The sequence below is a fragment of the Chiloscyllium plagiosum genome, chromosome 33, assembly GCF_004010195.1.
Source record: "Chiloscyllium plagiosum isolate BGI_BamShark_2017 chromosome 33, ASM401019v2, whole genome shotgun sequence".
NCBI lineage: Eukaryota > Metazoa > Chordata > Chondrichthyes > Orectolobiformes > Hemiscylliidae > Chiloscyllium > Chiloscyllium plagiosum.
In genome coordinates this window covers 11933504-11957627 of record NC_057742.1, presented here as the reverse complement: position 1 = coordinate 11957627, position 24124 = coordinate 11933504, and the positions used below count along the sequence as shown (strand labels likewise).

The following is a 24124-nucleotide window of genomic DNA, read 5'->3' as shown; positions in this document are numbered from 1 at the left end:
GGTGGTGTGGTCCTCATATTAGACCCTGTTAAAGATGATACAGTTATTGGCTGGCATTTTATGGAGTCCCAGGGGAATGCTGGGAGGCAGCGTGGTACAAAATGATAAGGGGTTACTACGCTACTGGTATTTAGAATAGAATAGAATCCCCCCCAGTGTGGAAACAGACCCTTCCGCCCAACAAGTCCACACCAACCCTCCAAAGAGTATCCCACCCTAAACCTATTCCCCTACCCTATGACACTACATTTACCCCAGACTAATGCACATAACTAACACATCCCTGAACACTATGGGCAATTTAGCATGGTCAATTCACCTCACCTCACCACTGTGGAAGGAATCCAGAGCAGCCAGAGGAAGTCCACGCAGACCTGGGGAGAATGTGCAAATTCCACACAGACAATCACCCGAGACGGGAATCGAACCTGGGTTCCTAGTGCTGTGAGGCGGCAGTGCTAACCACTGAGCTACTATGCCACCCTATTTGTGTGCGGGCACTTAGCCATGTAAGGAGACAGCCAGGTTTTCCTTTTCGACTCCCCATGGGCTCAGGGTTGAGGGGTACAGGATTGTCTTGCCAGTCGGGTAGCCATGCCTCATAGTGGGCCCCCACAGTGTCAAGTGCAATCTTTGTCAGATGACCCCTTCCTTTTCCCTCAGGTTCGAAACCACCCCCCCCACCTCGCTCGGCAGGATCTGCCCGATTGGTCTCAGTGATCCCCAATCTCCTTGCACTTGGGGATTCCTTGATGAACACTGGAGTCCCAGGAACTGCAGTCCCAGGAGTGGCCACCACCTGAGGTGGCGCCACTGGGCTAGAAATGCTGCTGCTCTCTGATTAGCTGGCAGCTCCCTGGGTGGCGGATGGGGGATGGGAAAGTTGGAGAATATCCTGCTTCCACGGGAAGGGGAGGTAACAATGGTGGTCAAGAGCTGCTTGATGAACTCAAAATGTCAGGCAGCATCCAGGGAACAGGAGATTCGACGTTTCGGGCACAGGTAACAATGGTGGTCAAGAGCTGCTTGATGAACTCAAAATTCATCTGGGGTTTCCGTGGCATTTGGAGAAGGGGTAGACTCCAATTTTCCAGTTGCTGGATGAAACCATCGTCTCTGTGTAAAATGCCAGCTCTCACATCACAGTGAGTGAGGTACGGGGTGTAGCAGCAACGTGTTTAGGGTTAGAGGGTTCCTGATTCCTTTTGGCTCTGTTTCTGTAATTTCTGCTGTTTCTCTCTAAGTTTGATTTTGTAATCAAATGTATAACCAAGATGGCACCGGTTACATTGGTGGAGGCAAGATGGCGCCGGAGAATGGGTGACCTTCGTTCCAGCTGTGTTGATGTGGCAGAGGGACGCGTGCCTGACCACCAGGCCTATGGCCCATGATGGAGCACTTAACAAGATGGACTGTAAGGTTAGAGAATTTCTTTATTCCTTCATTTTTTTTTCTTTATTTTCTGTGTTTTGGTTCATTTTTCTGTGTTTTAAGATGGTGCCGCAGAGTGGCAACACTGTACAACACTTTCCACCGTACTTTATAACAAGATACACATAACAATAAATAAATTAATGGGCCAAACGCAGGCAAATGAGACTAGTTCGGTTTGGGAAACTAGTCAGCATAAATGAATTGGGCTGAAGGCTCTGTTTCCGTGCAGCATGACTCTAATAAACAAACGATATAATACTTCTGCATGAACTGCTGATGCCTCAAACACTTGTCTCGAAATTCACAACACAGAGAGACTGGAGAATATTGACTGACTTTTCCTAATTCCAACATGCCTTAGCCAGCAATGATTCATTGATTGTTTTCCATGCTAAGATCAATTCGCTTTGACAATTGACAAAGGGGATTGAAATTGAAACTTTCTGGGCCACCGAGCCTGGTGCTGATATCTGAATCACAGGTGAAGCCAGCATTAGGTTCTAAAGTGATCTTTTGTCATCACCAACTTCCCTGAGCTTTATTGCACATCAACTCAGTGTCAAGGGTGTGGCATATCGACTCACACACGGTACTGCTCCATGTTCTCCTGAAACACCCGGCTCTCCCTTCTCTCCTTTCAGTCCAGGACGCCCCTGTGAGCACAAAGAGGGAACGGTCAAGAAAAACCCCAAAGAGCAAAATATTGCGGAAACCTGGACTAAAGGCAGTAAATTGTGAAAATGCTTAGCATGGCAGGCAGCGTCTGTAGAAAGAGAGACAGGCACCAGGTCTTCCTACCCTGGGGCAGTGAGTGGGACAACTAGACTAATCATCCAAAAGCCCAGGTTAATGTTCTGAGACATTCAATTCTGGTCTCCCTCCTATAGGAAGGATGTTGTGAAGCTTGAAAGGGTGCAGAAAAGATTTACAAGGATGTTGTCAGGGTTGGAGGGTTTGAGTTATGGGGAGAAGCTGAAATAGGCTGGAGCTGTTTTCCCTGGAGCGTCGGAGGCTGAGGGGGGCATGGATTGGGTGAATAGCCAAGGTCTTTTCCCCAGGCTAGGGGAAGTCGAAAACTAGAGGGTGTAAGTTGAAGGTGAGGGGGGAATTATACAAAAGAGACCTAAGGGACAGCTTTTTCATACAGAGGGTGGTGCATGTATGGAATGAGCTGCCAGAGGAAGTGGTGGAGGCTGGTACAATTACAACATTTAAAAGGCATCTGGATGGGTATATGACTAGGAAGGGCTTAGAGGGATATGGGCCAATGGGACTAGATTAATTTAGGATATCTGGTTGGCATGGACGATTTGGACTGAAGGGTATATTTCTGAGCTGTACACCTCTATGACTGTATGACTGTATGATTTGTGAAGAGACCTTTCCAAGGTCAGGTTTACCATTGCTGTTTCTGGGGGTTGGGGGGAGAGGGGGGTAAGTTGAGACTGAGTGCCCTGTCTGGTTCCATTCCTTACATTAAGTTTTGATACAACTATATGGCTTGCTTGGTTACTTCAAAGGGCAGTCAAGGGTCAATCACATTTGCTGTGGACCTGGACCAGTTATGGACAGCAGATTCCTTTCCTAAAGCACTTGATTGAATCAGACTGCTCTGTACAACAATGGGAACCATTATGCCAGCTTTCCAATCTCAGGATTTTGAATTGGATTCAAATTTCACCATCTGCCCTGATGAGATTTGAACCTGTGGCCTTAAAATTTTAATCTGGGGCTCTGGGGTACAGAGACAATACCATTACATGACCGCTTTGCTCTTTTGGAGAGTAGCTTACATAAAGGAAGATAACAGATAGTCACTAAGAAATCTAATGGTTTAAACCAAAGAACAATACAGCATAGGAAAAGGTCCTTTGGCCCAACAAAACTACACCAATACATGATGTCTTTCTAACCTAAAACCCTATTGCCTTTACATGGTCTGTATCCCTGTATTCCCTCCCTATCATTTATCTGTCTTGGTGCCTCTTAAATATTGCTATTGTACCCACCTCCACCACCTCCTCTGGCAGTATATTCCAGGTACTTACCATCCTCTGTGTAAAAAACCTGTCTCTCACATCTCTTTTACACTTATCACCTTTTACCTTAAACTCACATCCCCCAGTAAGTGACATTTCTATCCTAGGAAAAAGACTCTGATCACCCATTCTATCCACACCTCTCATCATTTTGTAAGCTTCTATCAGGTCACTCCTTATCCTTCAACAGTCAAGTGAAAATAAACCAAGTTTGTCCAATCTCTCCTCATGGTAAAAGCTTCCAGACCAGGTAACGTCCTGGTAAACCATTTCTGTACCCTCTCCAAAGCCTCCATATTTTTCTCGTAGTGTGGTGACCAGAACTGTACACAATATTCCAAATGTGGCTGAATTAAAGTTCTATATGGCTGCCAATTTTTCATTCCCCAAAGCACTGAAGGCAGGTGTGCCAGATGCCATCTTGACCAAGTTCTCCACTTGTGTGGCCACTTTCAGGGAACTTTGGACCTGAATGCCTCGATCCCTCTGGACAGAGGAACCTTGATTATCCGAACAACATGGGAGAAGAGTATTATTTTTGGATAACTGAATGTTCGGATAATCGAATGTTCGGATAATCAAATGCCGGATAACACAGTTTAGGTTCCCTAGATGCTGCCTGACCTGCTGTGCTGTTCCAGCAATAAAGTTTCAGCCAAGCATTAGGACCTTGCCATCTTGTGCGGATAATCTGAAATTCAGATAATCGAATGCCGGATAATCGAAGTTCTTCTCTATATTGATACTACTAAGGATTCTGCCATTTACTGTATTCTTCTCCCCTGCATTAGGTTTCCCAAAATGCATTTGTCTGGATTAAACTCCATCTGCCATTTCCCTGCCAAGTCTCCAGCCAATCTATATCCTGTTGTATCCTCTGGCAATCCTCTTCACTATCTGCAGCTCACCCAATCTTTCTGGCATCTACAAACTTACTATTCAGGCCACCTACAGTCTCCTCCAAATCATTTATATATATTACAAACAACAGGGGTCCCAGCACTGGTCCCTATGGAACACCACTGGGGTCACAGATCTCCAATCTGAAAAATACCCTTCCACTGCTACTCTCTGTCTTCTATGCTAAGCCAATTCTGTACCCATCTTACCAACTCACTTCAGATCCCATGTGACTACACCCTTTTTTGTATCAGCCTGCCATGAGGAACCTTGTCAAAGGCCTTGCTAAAGCCCATACAGACAACATCTACTGCTCTGCCCTCATCAGTCATCTGTGTCACTTCCTCAATTGTGAGACATGACCTTCCCTTCACAAAGCCATGTTGCTTATTACTAATAAATCCATAGTTTTCCAAATGTGAATAAAACCTATCCCTGGCTATTTTCCAGTCCTCTGCGACCTCTCCTCAATGAAAGAAACCTGAAGAAATTTCTTTACTGAGTGAATGGTAAGGACGAGGGAAGCGAAATGAATATTTAACATGTGGTTAAAGGGAAACTAGACAAGGATACAATGGTGGAGGATATTGAGGAATATGGGAATAATGTTTGATGAGGTAATTGGGAAGAAGCTTGAATGGAACAACAGAACTGGCACAGACCGGTTGGGCCTGTTTCTGTGCTGTCCATCTGGTGTAATTCTATATTCCATCCTTTGTCACCTGTATACCAGCAAACCAAACAGGCACTTCTAATTTTCAGGAACATATTAGCTAAGGATTTGAGGTGAATACAGGAGAAGTTAACTGGATGGGTAGTGGATCACTCACTGGTCTTCCAGGTGGGCCTAGCTCTCCCCTCAGTTGCTCCAACATCTGCAACAAAACCAAAAAGAGAAAGAATCACTGTCAATATTTTCCAAACTGATTTAAATCATCTAATGAGACAACTTAGTATTCTAACAGGTCTGACCCATGAGTACATTAATGCCTGTTCTGCACCCAGTGATTGACTGCTGATTTATTTGCGATTTGGAGATGCCGATGTTGGACTGGGGTGCTCAAAGTTAAAAATCACACAACGCAGAATTTGAGCTACAGGGAGAGATTGAATAGACTGGGGCTGTTTTCCCTGAAGCGTCGAAGACTAAGGGGTGACCTTATAGAATCATGAGGGGCATGGATAGGATAAATAGATAAAGTCTTTTCCCTGGGGTGGGTGGAGTCCAGAACTGGAAGGCATAGGGTTATGGTGAGAGGGGAAAGATATAAAAGAGACCGAAGAGGGCAACTTTTTCACGCAGAGCGTGGTATGTGTATGGAATGAGCTGCCAGAGAAAGTGGTGGAGGCTAGTTCAATTGCAACATTTAAAGGGCAGCTGAATGGGTATATGAATAGGAAGGGTTTGGAGGGATATGGACCGGGTGCTGGCAGGTGGGACTAGATTGGGTTAGGATATCTCGTCGGCATGGATAAGTTGGACCGAAGGGTCTGTTTCCATGCTGTACATCTCTATGACTCTATGACCAGATTATAGTCCAACAGGTTTATTTAGAAGCACTAACTTTCGGAGCACCGCTCCTTCATCAGGTGATTGTGGAGAATAAGATGGTAAGAGACAGAATTTATAGCAAAAAAGCTATAAATTGATTGCTATAAATTCTGTATCTTACAATGTTATTCTCCACAACCACCTGATGAAGGAGCAGCGCTCCGAAAGCTAGATATATTTACCAACATTTCTGGGTTAATGATACCTCAGGAATCCTTTTCGAACCTTTTTGATGGAATAAAAAAAGACTGCATCTCACTTGAGTTTATTTCTCAATGTGCAAACCAAGGTGGAGGGGGTTAAGGCCACGAATTTGACACCCTCCATTTCACTCTCACTAAAAGCAATTCATAAGCGAGAGACAAAGTTAAACTAACTAAACTCTTAGCTCAGGTCTGCACCTTAGTGCCCCAATTCACAAGAACATTTTTGAGTGCACAACTGCAGCGTTTCCCCACTGCAGCCTCTCTTAGTGAGTCTGGCTAATCATAGACAGCTCCGCACTGACCCTCCCGCTGCCTACGTTGCTTAAACTTTTCATTTATTCTTTCCCGCGATGAAGATGTAACTGGGTGGTCCACCTGCCCTTAAACTGAGTGGCTTACTGGGCCATTTCAGAGGGCATCAACTGCATTATTATAAGTCTGGAGTCACATGTAGGCCTGGCTGGTTATGAATGGTAGCTTTCTCCCCCTAAAGTGAACCAGGCTTTTAAAACAATTGATGATAATTTCATGACCGTCGTCACAGAGACTAGTTTTCAATTCCACATCATAGGAACTGAATTAATCTCCACTCTGCCAAGATGGGATTCAAACCTCTGTTCCCAGAACTTTAGCTGAGACCTCTGGATTGCTACACCAGTGACTGTCTTCCTCCAAAGCGTACTTTACTTAAACTTTCAAACTTAAATTTGTTTCATGTAAGTGTTTACTAAGAGAAAAACCTATCAATCCAACAGACTTTGAACCAAGCCTGGAACGCGACAGAAATGCTGGTTCCTGAGCTGTGTCAGCATTCATTTACCTGATCGGACGAAATGTCAAACAATTGGGAGCTGGCTGGTCCTGGGGGTCCTGGGGGGCCCTGGGGCCCTGGCAGACAGACACATTCCTGGTCACAGACACCCTGTCACATGGAGCATGAAGAGAACAGAAAAAAAAGAAACACATTTACTTCATACAAGAGATGGAAGAATATCTTTAGAGTTCGTTGTTTGATGAGAGGTCAGTCTGACTGGCAAGAGCAGCATTTTATTAACTGTTCCTAATCGCTCATAAAGGAAGCACTTTGCTCAGCCATTTCAGAAGGCAGTTAATACTGTAGTGAACTGTATTACAGTACACCAGAAATCACATTTAGGCCAAATCAGATAAGGAACATCAAGTTCCTTCTCCAAAGCACGTGAGTGAACTACAGGACAACCTTGATTATCTGAACAAGGCAGGCGGGGGGTATTTTGTGCGGATAATCGATTGCTCGGATAACTGATCTGATCGTATACAAACAGCAATTTAGGACTGATGGCTATCCGCCATAATGCCTTTTAACTGATAACTTAATGCTGAGTTGCCTAATGCCATTTTTACGGGCCCTTGAAATTTTGTTTGGATAATCCAAAATTTGGATAATTGATGTTCAGATAATCGAGGTTGTCCAGTATATCAGTAAGTTCGTCGTCACCATCACTGAGACTAGCTTTCAATTCTAGATTTTGATTCATTAAATTCTATTTTCATGATCTGATGGGATTTGAACCCATATCTCCAGAACATTAGCCGAGACCTCCGGATTGGTGACATGTTATGGATCAGACCAAATCCACTCACTTAGGCTTTTGTGTTCATGATGTGAAATCCCTGCACAGCACAGTCAGTTGTAGTTGGTTCCACTCTTGTCTCTGACTCACAAGGTTCTGAGGGCAAGTTCTACTCCAGCTTTTGTGTTTAAAAAATCTACGGTGACGTACCCAGTCAGTACTGAGGAGTGCTGCAGAATTAAATAAAGCGGTTACCTAGACATTACCACATTACTGTTAATGGGAACTTCCTGTGTGTAAATTGGCTGTGACATTTCCTATAACACAACAGTAGGTACCCTTAAAGAATACTTCATAATCTCAAGGGGCATTCAGTGGTTGTGAAAAATGATATTCAAAGATTTTCTTTCTGTTGTGTTGGTGACACCAGAGCTTTTCAGACCAGGCTAACAAATGGATTGATATAGCTAGTGAGGATTACGCTTCTGAAGATGCTGGAGATCAGAGTCAAAAAGTATGGTGCTGGAAAAGCACAGCAGGTCAGGCAGCATCCATGGAGCAGGAGAGTCGACGTTTCAAGCATAAGCTCTTCATCACCATTCCTGATGAAGAGCTTATGCTCGAAATGCCGACTCTCCTGCTCCTCGGATGCTGTCTGACCTGCTGTGCTTTTCCAGCACCATACTTTTTGACTGGAAAGAAAGAAACACAATCTGAGCTTTTGGAACCTGACGGAATATTGTCACTCATTTTTGGGACACCAGCTATTCAGTGGGCTGTATCGGAGATCAGCAGTTTGGAAGATAAAGCCATGAAGCTGAAATGAAAATCTGGAGAACGTCATACTGACCAAGGGCCCGGGTGCTCCAACGGGGCCTGGAAGTCCTGGAGGACCAGCAGGTCCAGGGAAACCCTGAAGTTGAGAGACAGAAAGAGGAGATTTTGATTTATCAGACAGAAATGTTTCAACGTATAGCAGCAACTGGTGTATTTCACTAACAAGTGCTCTCAAGTCATACCATCACAGAGATATACAGCATGGAGGCAGACCCTTCTGTCCAACTCGTCTATGCCTAGTCCCATTTGCCAGCATTTGGTCCATGTTCCTCTAAATCCTTCCTATTCATACACCCATCCAGATGTCTTTTAAATGGTGTAACTGTACCAGCCTCCACCACTTCCTCTGGCACTATAAACGCACTACCCTCTGTGTGAAAAAGTTGCCCCTTAGGTCCCTTTTAAATCATTCCCCTCTCACCCGAAATCTGTGCCCTCTAGTTTTGGACTCGCCTTATTGACTTACCCTATCCATGCCCCTCTATAAGGTCACCCTTCAGCCTCCGACACTCCAGGGAAAACAACCCCAGCCTATCCAACCTCTACTATAGCTCAAACCCTCCAACCCTGGCAACATCCTTGTAAATCTTTTCTAAACCCTTTCAAGTTTCACAACATCCTTTCTATGCAAGGAGACCAGAATTGTGTGCAGTATTCCAATAGTGGCCTAACCAAAGCCCTATACAGTTGCAACATGACCTCCCAACACCTATATTCAATGCATTGACCTATAAAGGCAAGCATATCAAATGCCTTCTTCGCTATCCTATCCACTCAGTTCAGTGAAAACACTGTTGTTTCTGGGTCAGAAGGTTGTGAATTCAACTCCCACTGCATGGTCTGAGCACAGAATCTAGGTCAGTCCTTCAATATGCAGTGCTGAGGGAGTTCTGCATTGTCATTCATTGACATTAACCCAAAGCCCCTTTATAGAGTCATAGAGTCAGAGAGATGTACAGCACGGAAACAGACCATTCTGTCCAGCCCATCCATGCCAACCAGATATCCCAACCCAATCTAGTCCCACCTGCCAGCACCCGGCCCATATCCCTCCAAACCCTTCCTATTCATATACCCATCCAGATGCCTTTTAAGTATTGCAATTGTACCACCCTCTGCGTGAAAAAGTTGCTCCTTGTGTCTCTTTCATATTTTTTTCCTCTCACCCTAATCCCTATAGTTCTGGTCTGCCCCACCCCGGTGAAAAGACCTTGTCTATTTATCCTATCCGTGCCCTTCATGATTTTATAAACCTCTATAAGGTCACCCCTCAGCCTCCAACGCTCCGGGGAAAACAGCCCCGGCCTGTTCAACTTCTCTCTATAGCTCAAATCCTCCAACCCTGGCAATATCCTTGTAAATCTTTTCTGAACCCTTTCAAGTTTCATAACATCTTTCCGATAGAAAGGAGTCCAGAATTGCACGTAATATTCCAACAGTAGTCTAACCAATGTCCTGTTAAGGAAATGTAACAGATCCAATGATTTGTTACTCAAATGAAGATTGATCAGGAAGCTTTCTTGTTAACTGAATGAGTACCAAAAGAAAAATTACCTCTTCACCTGGACGACCTGGGTCACCTTTTTCACCCTATAATCAAATAAAAAGAACAGCCATTACAAACTCAACAGACCCATTGGGATTGAGAGACTCCTGCTGGCTGACCATCCAGGAATCAATAACTCATTCAAAAAGAAACAAGAGATTCTCTCCTCCAATTCTTCTTCCACAGTCTTTGGTTGACTCTCGTGCAGTCTCAGTGTTAGCCACACTCCCATGAGTAACACGCAGTGGAGGAATAAGCTTCGGAATTTTGTATCAGCCTGTGGATGCCATAGTTTAAAAATATTCTTCCCCTCCATCACCAACACTCAGTGAGTGATGTTAACAAGAGGTAATGACAGCGCTCATCACGGCCCCTTCCACAGTACCCTTCAACCTCATGACCTTTTCCACTGAGAAGGACAAGGGTAGCTAATACTTTCAAACAACCCCATCTGCAAGTTCCCTTCCAAGCCACTGACCGTCCTGACTGGCTCCATGTTCCTGTTCATTCATTGTCGCTCGGTCAAAATTCCCTAACAACACAGTGAGGGTGTTCCAATATCCCAAAGACTGCAGAGGGTCAAGAAGATGGCTCATCACCACTTTCCCGAGTGCAATTAAGGAAAGACCAACAAAGGATGACCATACCAGAAATGCCCACAAACCTTAGAAACCTTGGTCTTTTAGATTAGATTAGATTCCCTACAGTATGGAAACTTCGGCCCAACAAATCCACCCGACCCTCCAAAGAACAACTCACCCAACCCTATATTTACCCCTGCCTAATACACCTAACACTATAATTTAGCATGGCCAATTCACCTGATGTGTACATCTTTGGAATGTGGGAGGAAACTGGAGTACCCAGAGGAAACTCACGCAGGCAAGGGGAGAATGTGCAAACTCCACACAGACAGTTGCCCGAGGCTGGAATTGAACCCGGGTTCCTGGTGCTGTGAGGCAGCAGTGGTAACCACTGAAGCCACCGTGCCACCCCTGGAGTATAAATGAAAGCCAAGGACATAATCAACACATTGTGGCTAAGTTGGTTCTGTGTACAACATAGGCTCCAGGAGAATATTACACTGTCCTTGCCAAATGGGGTTACACTAACTACTGGATGAGAGCAATGCCAACTGGGCCAAAAAGGTGGCATCCTGTTTACCAGCTCCTGCCAATGCTCTGCCTGCAGTGATTTTGGGGTAGACTGGGTAACTGGTGAGCAGTTGTAACTGGTAAGAGCCCACTTGAACTGATAGTGTGGGGTCCTGTACTCTATGTAGGTCCTCAATTGAATATGTAAGTACCAATGAGAAGAACATGTACTGCTGGATATACATGAAAGGGACTTCTAAAGGTCAGCCTTCAGAGCACTGACTCACTTTGTGCGGAGTCAGGGAGAAGGTACACATTCCTCTTGTCATTTCTAGAACTTCCTTTCCTTATCTGCCACCTCCAGGACAACCCACCCCATTCCCATGGTGACTGTAAGGTTCTGCTTCTGGCTTGGCTCTGGAGCGAAGGTGCTGGAATTTCTGTTTCAGTGCTCCCTCCCTCTATACCACATGCACACACACACATACATAGACACACACAGATATATACATATACACACATATACAGACACACAGACAGATACACACACATATACATAGACACACAGACGCACAGCTACATACACAGACACACACAGATAAATATATATGTATACACACATGGATATACATACAGACACATGGACACAGACATATACATACACACACACACAAATAGAGACACACACACACATACTGTCTTTCTCTCTCTCTCTGTCTCTCTCTCTCTCTCTCTGCAATCATTGGCTGCTTTCCAAAGATAATGTCATGGCGGTTGATCACAGAGTTAGTTCCGGCCTCTCTCACTGACGGTGTGATTGCTCTGCCCATTGTCTGTTTGATTTGCCCTCAAAAAGAAAGAACCAGCAGCTCCAACATTTTTTTCAGATGAAACTGAGCACTTCAGGTAAGACAGGATGAGGAAAAGATACACAGAGAAGACACACTGGCGAGGTTTTGTGTTTCTCCTGGCTGGTGACTACAGACAGTTAGCATAGGTCATCGATGGAGACTGAAAACTTGTCAGGTTGGCCACAGTGATGGTCCATTTAACTGAGAGTACTGGAGAGCTGCGAGAAACGAAATAACATTTCATAGTGGGGAAGATGTTCTTCAAAGGAAGTAGTGACCTAAACTTACCTTTTCACCACTAATGGTGTAACCTTGACAAGGAAACTCTGACCCATCTTGACATTGTGGTGCTGGACCGGGAGGTCCAATGTCACCTTTTTCACCCTGTTAACATCGAAAAGAAACGTCAGATAATTTCCGACAGTGCGATTCTAAGACGCAGCTTAGCCAGCTGCAGGCTGTGCCTGTACTAGTTATAGTTGGGAAACTTGTGCACAAATCTAAGCTGACTCAGATTTAGTCCAGTGTGGTTTCAAGGGAGTGCTGTATTTGGGAGAAATGTTGCCCTCTCGATCAGATGTCAAGCCAAAGTTCTGTCTGCTCTCTCAGGTAGATGTAAATGATCTTATGAGGCTATTTCCAAAGCATTACACTGCAGTTCTGCCCACAGTCCTCGCTAATACTTACCCCTCAACCTGTCAGTAATATTGAAAAAAACTTTTCTGCTAACTTATGTTTGTTGTGCCATGCCACTAATGAGTTAAAGCTTTCCTTGTGCGTTGTGGCTTAAAGTTGGACTGGGAGTTGATAATTGAGGATGTTGATGAAGTCTTCCAACTCTGCCTCTGTTTGAGTTCAAGCACTGCATGTGTGAACACAAAGGATTGTTACTACACAACTGAACCACCTAATACTCAGCTTGTGAGAATGAAAAGCAGCCCCTGAAAATCAAAAAATAGTTCTCTCAAGAAAATCTTAAGAACATCCCTTGCAAAAACTAATTTGACATAGGGTCAGGTTCAGAAAAGTAGAGCTATTTACACAATATGAACAACCAAGTTATATGTAATTGTCTGACAAAGCTATAATTGCAAACCTAGGTTTGTGATGGTCTTTATAAATAGAGGCATATACAATGGAACCCCCCATTATCCGGCATTCGATTATCTGAATTTCGGATTATCCAGCAAGATCGCACAGTCCCAATTCTTGGCTAAACATGTTATCCGGCATTCGACTATCCGGAATTCAATTAGTCAAATGAAATACTCCCCACCCATGTCCTTCGGATAATCAGGGTTCCTCTGTAATCCAAAAGTGAAGAGGTTTGCTGAACTTATGGAAAGTACTTTGACCTCACTGTAGCTATGGTCTCTGATTCTGAGCACCAGAAGGATGTGAAGAGACTTCACGAGAAATTGACAGGAAAAAGTTTTACTATTCGGGATTATGGAGAAGCTGGTGTTGTTGTCCTTCGAGGTTTGATGGTGATCAAATTATGAAAAGTTAAAATAAATATAAACTAAATCAAAAATGTTTCCAATGGCTGAAGCTCAACAATAATTTGACTTTCCAAGTTAATGGATGAACAAACCCAGTACAATATGAGGAAAAATGTTGACACGAAGAGTGTTTAGGATTTGGAATCCACTTCTTCCCTGATACTGAGGTGAATACAGAATCAAAGCTGTGCTCAAAGCAAAATGGGATAAATATTTGAAATAAAACAGAAAGAATGGGTGGGGTTCGGTTCGACAAGTTGGTAAAGCTTGATTTCTCTTGGAGAGAGGTGGTGTAAACCCGACGGGCTGAATGGGCCACTGTTGTATTCTGTAGGATCCACATTGTGAAGCCGTCGGGAGTTAAAGGAAGGAGCGTGACAAAGGGCCTAGAAACAGGAGAAGCAGCAGGGCTCATCATTTCTCTCCCTGACCCTGGTACCCGGTACCTCACAGACTGTGGGCTAAGAAAGCAGCTTACCCTCACCTACTCCTGGGCAATTAGGGATGGGCATTAAATACCAGCCCTGCCGGCGATACCCACATCCAGTAAAAGACTGAACCAAAAAGACATTCCTTAACAAGGAGAAATACCATCAATACCACCAGCTGAGAGTATTCTGTAGAAACTTGATTATCCGAACGAGACGAATAATTGATTGTTCGGATACTCAATCTGATTGTAAACAAGCAGTAATTTATGAGTGCCAGTTATCCAAACATTTCTCAGTTATGCACGCCATAATTCCGTTTAACTGATAACTGAATGCTGAGTTGCCTATTGCTGTTTTTACGGGACCTTGAGATCTTGTTTGGATAATCCAAAATTTAGATAATTGATGTTTGGACAATTGAGATTGTACTGTATTTATCATAAAGCATGAGTTCTTTATCTTTATTATGTAAGAATTGAGCATCTATTATTCTGTCTGTACAAATGCTCTCTGCTGTACACTATTCTCTGCAAAATCACTCCTCAGTAACCACAGAATGATCAGCCCTGTGAAGGTTATAGGTATAACAGTTCCCAATATTTACAATCCTCAGTATCCACTGATTCTGAACAAACCAATCCCTAATACTCCTTACTAGTTACACCTGAACATCTCGTACTGTTCGCTATCTAAACCGTCAACATTACCTTTGCTCCGGGATAGCTAACCCCTGGCCATCCTCGCTGCCCTTCTTCACCCTGGACAAACAGAAAGATCAGACAATTCACTTGTTATAAAATCCAGAAACAAGCTAACAGTGGGAAGAAACTTACCCCTCACACCCCAATTCCCCCGCACCCCACCCACCATATAGATCACTGAAAGGTCTAGATTGCTGCAGCTTGTAGATCAGTGCAGTATACAGATCACTGGGCTCACTGATCAGCATACTATATAATTCGCTGCAGCTTATACATTGTGGGGCATATAAATCACTACAGAGTATACATCTCTGCAGCTTATGGATTGTTGCAGCTTATAGATAGCTACAGCTATAGACTGTTGTGGCTTATAGATTGCTGCGGCATATAATTGCTGCAGCTTACAGATCACTGTAATGTACAGATAACTGCATTGTATAGATTGCCACAGCTTAAAAATTGCAGAAGCATTTGGATCATCGTAGTGTATAGATCACGGCATTGTATCGATGGCTGCAGTGTATAGATCACTGTGGTGTATAATACACTGTGTTGTATAGATGACTACAGTGTAGAGACCACCGAAGCATATGGGTCCCTGCAGCATATAGATCAGTGTATAGATCACTGTGGTGTATAATAGGCTGCATTGTATAGATTACTACAGTGCATTTATCACCACGGCATATAGATCCCTGTAGCATATAGATCAGTGTATAGACCACTATGACATATAGATTGCGGCAGTGTATTAATCACTGTAATGTATAGATTCTGGCAGTGTATAGATCACTGTGATGTATAGATTGCTGAAGTGGAGTGAGAGCAGAGTGAGACTCTGTCCCTCAGTGGCAGGAAATGAACAGTGCAAGGTAGAGCCAGAGCTGCCCACAAAGGAGGCAGGAACCCTAGGACCTCGGTATCTCAGGGGCATTGGCAGGGGAGCACTTTCCAACTGAGGGTGGGTGGGAGAGAGGTGGGATTGAATTGGAGGTTTCAAAGCATGTACAGGCAGGAAGAGGAGGGGGAAAATGTCTCCTGGGGGGACTTCCCATGATGGGGGAAGGGCGTCTTCCAAATTAGCACCCACTTCCTACTCACTGCTTTAAAACTTTGAAGGAAAGCAGTTGACCTCCCTTGACCTACACCAAACGTACGATATCACGGGCGGGGTAATATTAGCATCAAATAAAAGCAAAATACGGCAATAGCTGGGAATCTGAAACAAAGACAAAAATTGTTGGAGGAACTCAGCATGTCTGGCAGTACTTGTGGAGAGAGAAAGCAGAGTTTACGTTTAACATCCAGTGACCCTTCTTCAGAACAGTCCTTCAGCTCTGAAGAAAAGCCATCTTGGACACAAAACATTACCTCTACTTCATGCTGCACAGATGCTGTCAGACCTGCTGAGTTTTTCCAGCATTTTCTGTCATTGTTTACATACTGGCACCAATGGATCCTCACTTATTTATTTACTTATACGGTGAATGGACTGCACTGATTCTCTGTATGATATACACAGGTCGGTGGTGGGTTAGGAAAAACCGTTAACAACAACCCAAATCAAACCTGGAAACAAGCACACTGATTGGACTGGAGTCCAATCTAAAGCACACAAGATGAGTTGAAAGAGTTTGTGTCGCTTGGTGTGTTTTTCTGTCCTGGTTACCTGCAGTCCCCAACCAAAACCCACACGCTAGGACAGGGGGGGCATGTAATGTTCAGCCCAGTGTTACAGAGGCAATAGGAAGTTTAATAAAAAAAAGACATGTTTTTGGGTTGGACAGGGAACACACATTTGAGAGCTGGATACCTGACTCCAGGAATTGGCACATGTACGGGGTTAACTGCCCCATATTTGCCGGTGACCATTTTCCTTTTGCTGGGGCCAGTATTGTGCTGGTTCAGAGAATTTGCTCCAAACTCCAGCCTGAATCTGGGGTTCAGTAATACTGCCTTTAAGAACATGGCACTGTCAGGACTTGGCAATAAATTGGGCCCACCCAGGGTCCTGGAAAGGGGTCCCTTCACCAGCATCTCCTCAAAATAATTTATCAGCAACAAATTACATTGCTATAGCACCTTAAGCAAAGTAAAACATCCCATACTGCTTCACAGAAGTTTAATTAAGAAGAAAAATCCCAATTGTGAACAAACAAAGGCTAGAGGAGCAAGAGAACTACACCTGTAATTCATTTTTATTTTAGTACAAACTGCACCTATTGAGATTTTTTTTTCCTGACGTTCAGTATTCTAATTTCCATTCTATAACTTAATGATAAACAGTTTATATCTCAGAATGAACGTGAATACTGACCTTGGGCCCTCTATCCCCTTTATCTCCTTTTTGTCCCTATAGAGATAAGTTAAATGTGAATTCATCAGTGTAATTCTATACAACAAAACTTTTATTAACACAAAGTCGCCACAGTCATACCAGACTATGAGGCTGTTTTCTTTAGAGAGAGAAAGAGATGACTGATGGTGGGCTAATCTGAGGGTTTAAGTGCATGAGGTGTGTATGTGTGTTGTTTTTGAGGTGTGTGTGAGATGTGTGTGTGTGTTTGAGGTGTGTATGAGAATGGTGTGTTTGAGGTGTGTGTGAGATGTGTGTGTGTGTGTGAACACTTGTACTGATTTGCATGATGCTGCATTGGAATTTGTGACTGGGATTCAGGAGTGATTTTGGTGAATTTTATTGATTTCTGCACTGAGGTCAGAGATGAAAAAACATCGTCTACACATCAACATCTACATCACTTCAATCTTATAGCATGTGACACTGACCGGAGGCCCTGCTGGTCCACGTGGTCCTGAAAGTCCTGGTAAACCAGTCTCACCCGGTAAGCCCTGGAATAGGAGAAGAGGGATTAATTACAGCACATGGAGGGAGATTATACCAGGGCTGTGTTTGAAGTCAAGGGACAGAGAAGGAACTGCAGTTAATGTTGGTGCTAAAACAGCAAAGAGGGGAATTTTAGATACATTAATCATCAGGAGATAATGTTGCATATGCAATTTCAGGACCTTGAGATTTAAACAGGGCACTTTCTATTGGATTAGACTTTGACCAAAACCAGTAGATGGCACCATTGGGCAACAAAGGTGACAGTTTCCAAGTGTACTGTTCACAAGTCAAAATGTCCTGAAATGTGGTTCACTGTACGACAGGTCAGACTTGTTGAGAAATTGTTTGTTACGTTTTGTATAAAATCAAGGCTGAAGATAAATTTTAATCAAAACAGTTTGTGGCCAATGTTACTCACACTCCAACTTGTAGAGGCTAGGAGGTATAGTTAGTAAGTTTGCAGTTGACACCAAAATTGGAGGTATAGTGGACAGCAAGGAAGGTTACCTCAGAGTATAACAGGATCTTGATCAGATGGGCCAATGGGCTGAGGAGTGGCAGATGGAGTTTAATTTAGATAAATGTGAGATACTGCATTTTAGAAAGGCAAATCAGGGCAGGTCCTGGGGAGTGTTGCTGACCAAAGGGATCTTGGAGTGCAGGGTCATAGCTCCTTGAAAGTGGAGTCGCAGGTAGATAGGATAGTGAAAAAGGCGTTTGGTATGCTTTCTTTTATTGGTCAGAGTATTGAGTATAGAAGTTGAGAGGTCATGTTGCGGCTGTACAGGACGTTGGTTCGGCCACTTTTGGAATATCGTGTGCAATTCTGCTCTTCCTCCTATCAGAAGGGTGTTGTGAAACTTCAAAGGGTTCAGAAAATATTTAAAAGGATGTTGCCAAGGTTGGTAAGGGGTTTATAAAATCATGAGGGGCATGGATACACTCCTGGAGTGGGGGAGTCCAGAACTAGAGGACATAGGTTTAGGGTGAGAGGGGAAAAATTTAAAAGAGACCTAAGGGACATATTTTTCACACAGAGAGTGGTGCATGTGGGGAATGAGCTGCCAGAGGAAGTGGAGGAGGCAAGGACAATTACAGCATTTAAGAGGCAACTGGATGGGTATATGAATAGGAAGGGTTTAGAGGGATATAGGCCAAGTGCTGGTAAATGGGACAAGATTGATTTAGGATATCTGGTCAGCATGGCCGAGTTGGACTGAAGAGTCTGTTTCTGTGCTGTACATCTCCATGATTCTAGATGTGTATAGACCTGGGTGCCATATGTTTAGAACAATGTGAATGGGTTGGAGACAGTGCAACTTAAGTTTACAAGAATGGGGCAGCAGGGATGAGAAATTTCAGCGATGATAGATTTAAAAAGTTGGCTCTGAGTTGCTTGGAGAGGAGAAAGCTGAGGGGACATTTAATTGAAGTTTTCAGAATCATGAGGGGCTGGGACTGAGTAGACAGGGAGAAACTGATCCTGCTTGCTCATGGATGGAGAATGAGAGGATACAGATTCACAGTGATTTGCAAAAGATGCAAACGTGATGTGGGAGAAATGTTTCGCGTACAGCAAGTGGTTTGGGTCTAGAATGCACTGGCTGGAAGTGGAGGCAGGTTCAGTTGATACATTCAAGAGGCCATTGGATGATTAGTTAAATAGAAACAACTTGCAAGGGTATGGCGAAAAAGCAGGAGACTGGCACAAAATCAAAGCACTCAAAAAGCCAGTGTAGACACAATGACACTTCAGGGCTTGATTGGGGTTTTACATCAGGGAGCAAGCTGGCCAGCAAAGGATCTACTGATTGTGAAGGACCTCGAAGCACAGGGTGGAGAAAGAGCAGGGACATCTTCCGGTGTTTTGGCTATCATTCATTCCTCTATTCCCCCACACTGCCAAAAGAGATTCACTGCACATTCAACTCATCCCTGCCTGTGGGATCAGACTGAGCACAAATGGCTGCCATTTTTGCCTGCAGTTTGCAATTCAGAAACAACTCAGTGTGTGGGAAGCACTTTGGGACTTCCTGAGAAACCTAATAATGCTCTATATGAACACAACTTGCTTCTTATTACAAATATTAGACTCAAAACTTACTCTCGGCCCCGGGGGTCCATCTAAACCAGGATTCCCAGGAATGCCAGGACTTCCAGGAACTGCTTCACTCTGGAAAAAAAAGGATATTATTATATGTCATAATGGTTTAAAAAAAACCTCTTTGCTCTTCCTGTTTCTCCCAGCACCAAAATGGTTCAAACAGAATTACATTCCAGAAATGGAAGTTTGTAACATCAGCATTTCAGACTCCATGGAAATGTCATCCAAGTATTGAATAAGCCTTCAGCTACATTCGACTTTTAGTCTTTGAGATATTTACACTTTCTTTCCCTTAGTTTGAGGCTGCTTCCGAAATTTGAAAATGCAAATGGGCAGCACGGTGGCACAGTGGTGAGTACTGCTGCCTCACAGCGCCGGAGACCTGGGTTCAATCCCCCCCTCAGGCAATTGTCTGTGTGGAGTTGGCACATTCTCCTCCTGTCTGTGTGGGTTTTCTTCAGGTGCTCTGGTTTCCTCCCACAGTCCAAAGATGTGCAGGTCAGGTGAATTGGCCATGCTAAATTGCCCATAGTGTAGGGGGGTGGGTTGCTCTTCAGAGGGTCAGTGTGGACTTGTTGGGCTGAAGGGCCTGTTTCCACACTGAAGGGAATCTAATCTATATTTTCATGAAATGACTATTGTTTTGTTTCTCATATGGGGAGGAGGTGGTGTGGTGGTAATGTCCCCAGTAATTCAGAAGTCCACACCAGTGATTTGATGTCATGATTTCAAATCCTACCTCAGCAGATTGTGAAATTTGAATAGCACAAATGGCTGCCATTTTTGCCTGCAGTTTGCAATTCAGAAACAACTCAGTGTGTGGGAAGCACTTTGGGACTTCCTGAGAAACCTAATAATGCTCTATATGAACACAACTTGCTTCTTATTACAAATATTAGACTCAAAACTTACTCTCGGCCCCGGGGGTCCATCTAAACCATGATTCCCAGGAATGCCAGGACTTCCAGGAACTGCTTCACTCTGGAAAAAAAAGGATACTATTATATGTCAGAATGGTTTAAAAAAAACCTCTTTGCTCTTCCTGTTTCTCCCAGCACCAAAATGGTTCAAACAGAATTACATTCCAGAAATGGAAGTTTGTAACATCAGCATTTCAGACTCCATGGAAATGTCATCCAAGTATTGAATAAGCCTTCAGCTACATTCGACTTTTAGTCTTTGAGATATTTACACTTTCTTTCCCTTAGTTTGAGGCTGCTTGCGAAATTTGAAAATGCAAATGGGCAGCACGGTGGCACAGTGGTGAGCACTGCTGCCTCACAGCGCCGGAGACCTGGGTTCAATCCCCCCCTCAGGCAATTGTCTGTGTGGAGTTGGCACATTCTCCTCCTGTCTGTGTGGGTTTTCTTCAGGTGCTCTGGTTTCCTCCCACAGTCCAAAGATGTGCAGGTCAGGTGAATTGGCCATGCTAAATTGCCCATAGTGTAGGGGGGTGGGTTGCTCTTCAGAGGGTCAGTGTGGACTTGTTGGGCTGAAGGGCCTGTTTCCACACTGAAGGGAATCTAATCTATATTTTCATGAAATGACTATTGTTTTGTTTCTCATATGGGGAGGAGGTGGTGTGGTGGTAATGTCCCCAGTAATTCAGAAGTCCACACCAGTGATTTGATGTCATGATTTCAAATCCTACCTCGGCAGATTGTGAAATTTGAATTCGCTAAAATCTGGAATTAAAAATCTGTTTAATAGCAGACATGTGTTCATAGTTGGTTTTCATAAACATCTTTCTGGTTTGCTAATGCCCTTTGCGCAAGGAAATCTGACATCCTTACAGATGGCTGCTGACCACACAGCAATGTGGGTGACTTTTCTCTGTTTTCTGTAATGGCCTGGTGAGATGGTCAGCTCTATCAAACCGCTACAAACACTGAACAAAGAAAACCAGACAGAGCACCTGGCAACAACCTTGACACTGGGCTCAACGATGGCAAAACTCAGCCGTGTCACACACTAACAGGAAGTGCTGGAGAAACTCTGCAGGTCTGACAGCATCAGTAGAGAGAGAAGCGGAGTTATAACATTTCGAGTCCAGTGACCTTTTATCTGCTAATCACGGAACATCTTCCTTATTAACCTTTGGGAGTTTGTCCCAAAATTGGGAGAGCTGTCCCAGAGATTGGTCATACTTTCAGAATCATGCTTTACAAGCAATGTTGCAGGGCAGCACCATCACCATCCCTGGGTGTGTCCCTGTCCCACTAGCAGGGTAGACCCACCAGACGTGGTGGCACAGTGGTATACAATAAGGAGGGAGTTGCCTTGGGAATCCATACGAATCAGCTCTGGATCCCATGAAGTCTCATGGCATCAGGTCAAACATGAGAAAGGAAACCTGACAAAGTGCGCCATGCACACTATAAATCCATCCTCCTGCATGTTGAACACCAGTTGGAGGCAGCACTCGGGGTAGCAAGGGTTTAGCTTCTGTCACGTCCAGCTATGTGAATGATGGAGAACAATTAAACAAGTCATTGTGGGAGGAAGAGGAGGCTCCACAAAGATCCCCATCCTCAATGATGGGGAGTGTAGCACATTAGCACAAAAGATAAGGCTGAATTATCTAACTTCAAATGTTGAGCGAATGATCCATCTTGGCCTCCTCCAGAGGTTCCCAGCATCATAGCTACCAATCTGGAGGCAATTTGATTCACTCCCCATTTTATCACAAAAGACACTGGAGATTGCGAATGGTTATGGGTCCTGACAACATGGTAATGGCATTGGATTTGTGCTCCAGAATTAGCTGAACCAGGACAGCCAACACTGGCACTGAAGCAGATATTTGGGAAAATGCCCAGAAGTCTCTTGCCCACAGAAAGGTCAAATCCAATCCAACGAATTATCATCCCTTCGACATCTGCAAAGTGATGGAAAGAGGGGTTGACGGTGCTCCGAGCAGCAGGAGAACAGCAATAACATGCTCAGTGACACTCAGACTGCGTTCAAACAGGCGGATTCGGCTCCTCGCCTCATTCCAATCACAGACAGTACAGGTGCAAAAAACCCCAATTCTGCAGAGAGTTGAGAGTGATCACTTTTCACACGAAGGCAGGGTTTGTCTGAGTGTAGTATCGAGGAACCCAGGCAGAACGGGAGTCGATGGAAATCAGAGCATGCCTCATTCCTGGTTAGAGTCATTCCCAGTGCAATGAAAGACAGATATGATTGTTGGAGGTCAATCAGTTCCGGGACATTTCTGTAATAGGATCACATGAGAGTGTCTGGGGCATTACCATCTTCAGTTGCTTCATCAATAACCAGCATTCGATCATAATGTCAGAAGTGAGATGTTTGCTGATGATTGCATAATGTTCAGTTCCATGCAAGACTCCTCAGATATTGTAGTGCTAACACCCTGTCTGCTGCATTACTGTGCTAACTCCCTGTCTGCTGCATTACAGTGTGAACTCCTTATCTACTGCATTACTGTGCTAACACCCTATCTGCTGCATTACAGTGCTAACAACTTATCTGCTGCATTACTGTGCTAACTCCCTATCTGCTGCATTACACAGCTAACTCCCTATCTGCTGCATTACAGTGCTAACACCCTATCTGCTGCATTACTGTGCCAATTCCATATCTGCTGCATTACAGTGCTAACACCCTATCTACTGCATTACTGTGCTAACTCCCTATCTGTTGAATTACTGTGCTAACTCCCTATCTGCTGCATTACTGTGCTAACACCCAATCTGCTGCATTACTGTGCTAACTCCCTATCTGCTGAATTACTGTGCTAACTCCCTATCTGCTGAATTACAGTGCTAACACCCAATCTGCTGCATTACTGTGCTAACTCCCTATTTATTGCATTATAGTGCTAACTCCCTATCTGCTGCATTACACAGCTAACTCCCTACCTGTTGCATTACAGTGCTAACTCCCTATCTGCAATGTTACATAGCTAACTCCCTATCTATTGCATTATTGTGCTAAATCCCTATCTGCTGTATTAAAGTGGAAACTCCCTATCTGCTACATTACTGTGCTAATTCCCTATCTACTGCATTACAGGCTGGATCCCTATCTGTTGCATTACACAGCTAACTCCCTATCTGTTGCATTACTGTGCTAACTCCCTATCTGCATTACTGTGCTAACTCCCTATCTGCTGCATTACAGTGCTAACTCCCTATCTGCTGCATTACACAGCTAACTCCCTATCTGCTGCATTGCAGTGCCAACTCCATATCTGCTGCATTACTTTGCTAACTCCTTATCTGCTGCATTACAGTACTAACTCCCTATCTGCTGCATTACTGTGCTAACTCCATATCTGCTGCATTACTTTGCTAACTCCCTAACTGGAATATTACAGCGCTAACTCCCTATCTGCTGCATTACAGTACTAACTGCATATCTGCTGCATTACTGTGCTAACTCCCTATCTGGAATATTACAGTGCTAACTCCCTATCTGCTGCATTACAGTACTAACTCCCTATCTGCTGCATTACTGTGCTAACTCCCTATCTGCTGCATTACTTTGCTAACTCCTTATCT

The 24124-nt window shown here is 44.0% G+C and overlaps 1 protein-coding gene across 3 annotated transcripts in view; it reads right to left on the bottom strand.

Annotated features, from left to right (window-relative positions):
* Positions 1–24124, bottom strand: part of LOC122539835 (collagen alpha-1(XV) chain-like) — a 122460-nt gene that overhangs the window by 29813 nt on the left and 68523 nt on the right. For 2 of the 3 annotated variants that reach the window (XM_043674932.1, XM_043674934.1), the window contains exons 9-18: positions 19599–19667; positions 17434–17496; positions 16964–16999; positions 14653–14703; positions 12301–12396; positions 10076–10111; positions 8535–8597; positions 6952–7053; positions 5204–5248; positions 2019–2087 (exon numbers count right to left, since the gene is read on the bottom strand). In XM_043674932.1, coding sequence (XP_043530867.1) covers positions 2019–2087; positions 5204–5248; positions 6952–7053; positions 8535–8597; positions 10076–10111; positions 12301–12396; positions 14653–14703; positions 16964–16999; positions 17434–17496; positions 19599–19667 — 630 coding nt within the window. Of the gene's footprint in view, positions 1–2018; positions 2088–5203; positions 5249–6951; positions 7054–8534; positions 8598–10075; positions 10112–12300; positions 12397–14652; positions 14704–16963; positions 17000–17433; positions 17497–19598; positions 19668–20510; positions 20580–24124 lie in introns of all 3 variants that reach the window. The other variant, XM_043674933.1, reaches the window with a different exon arrangement.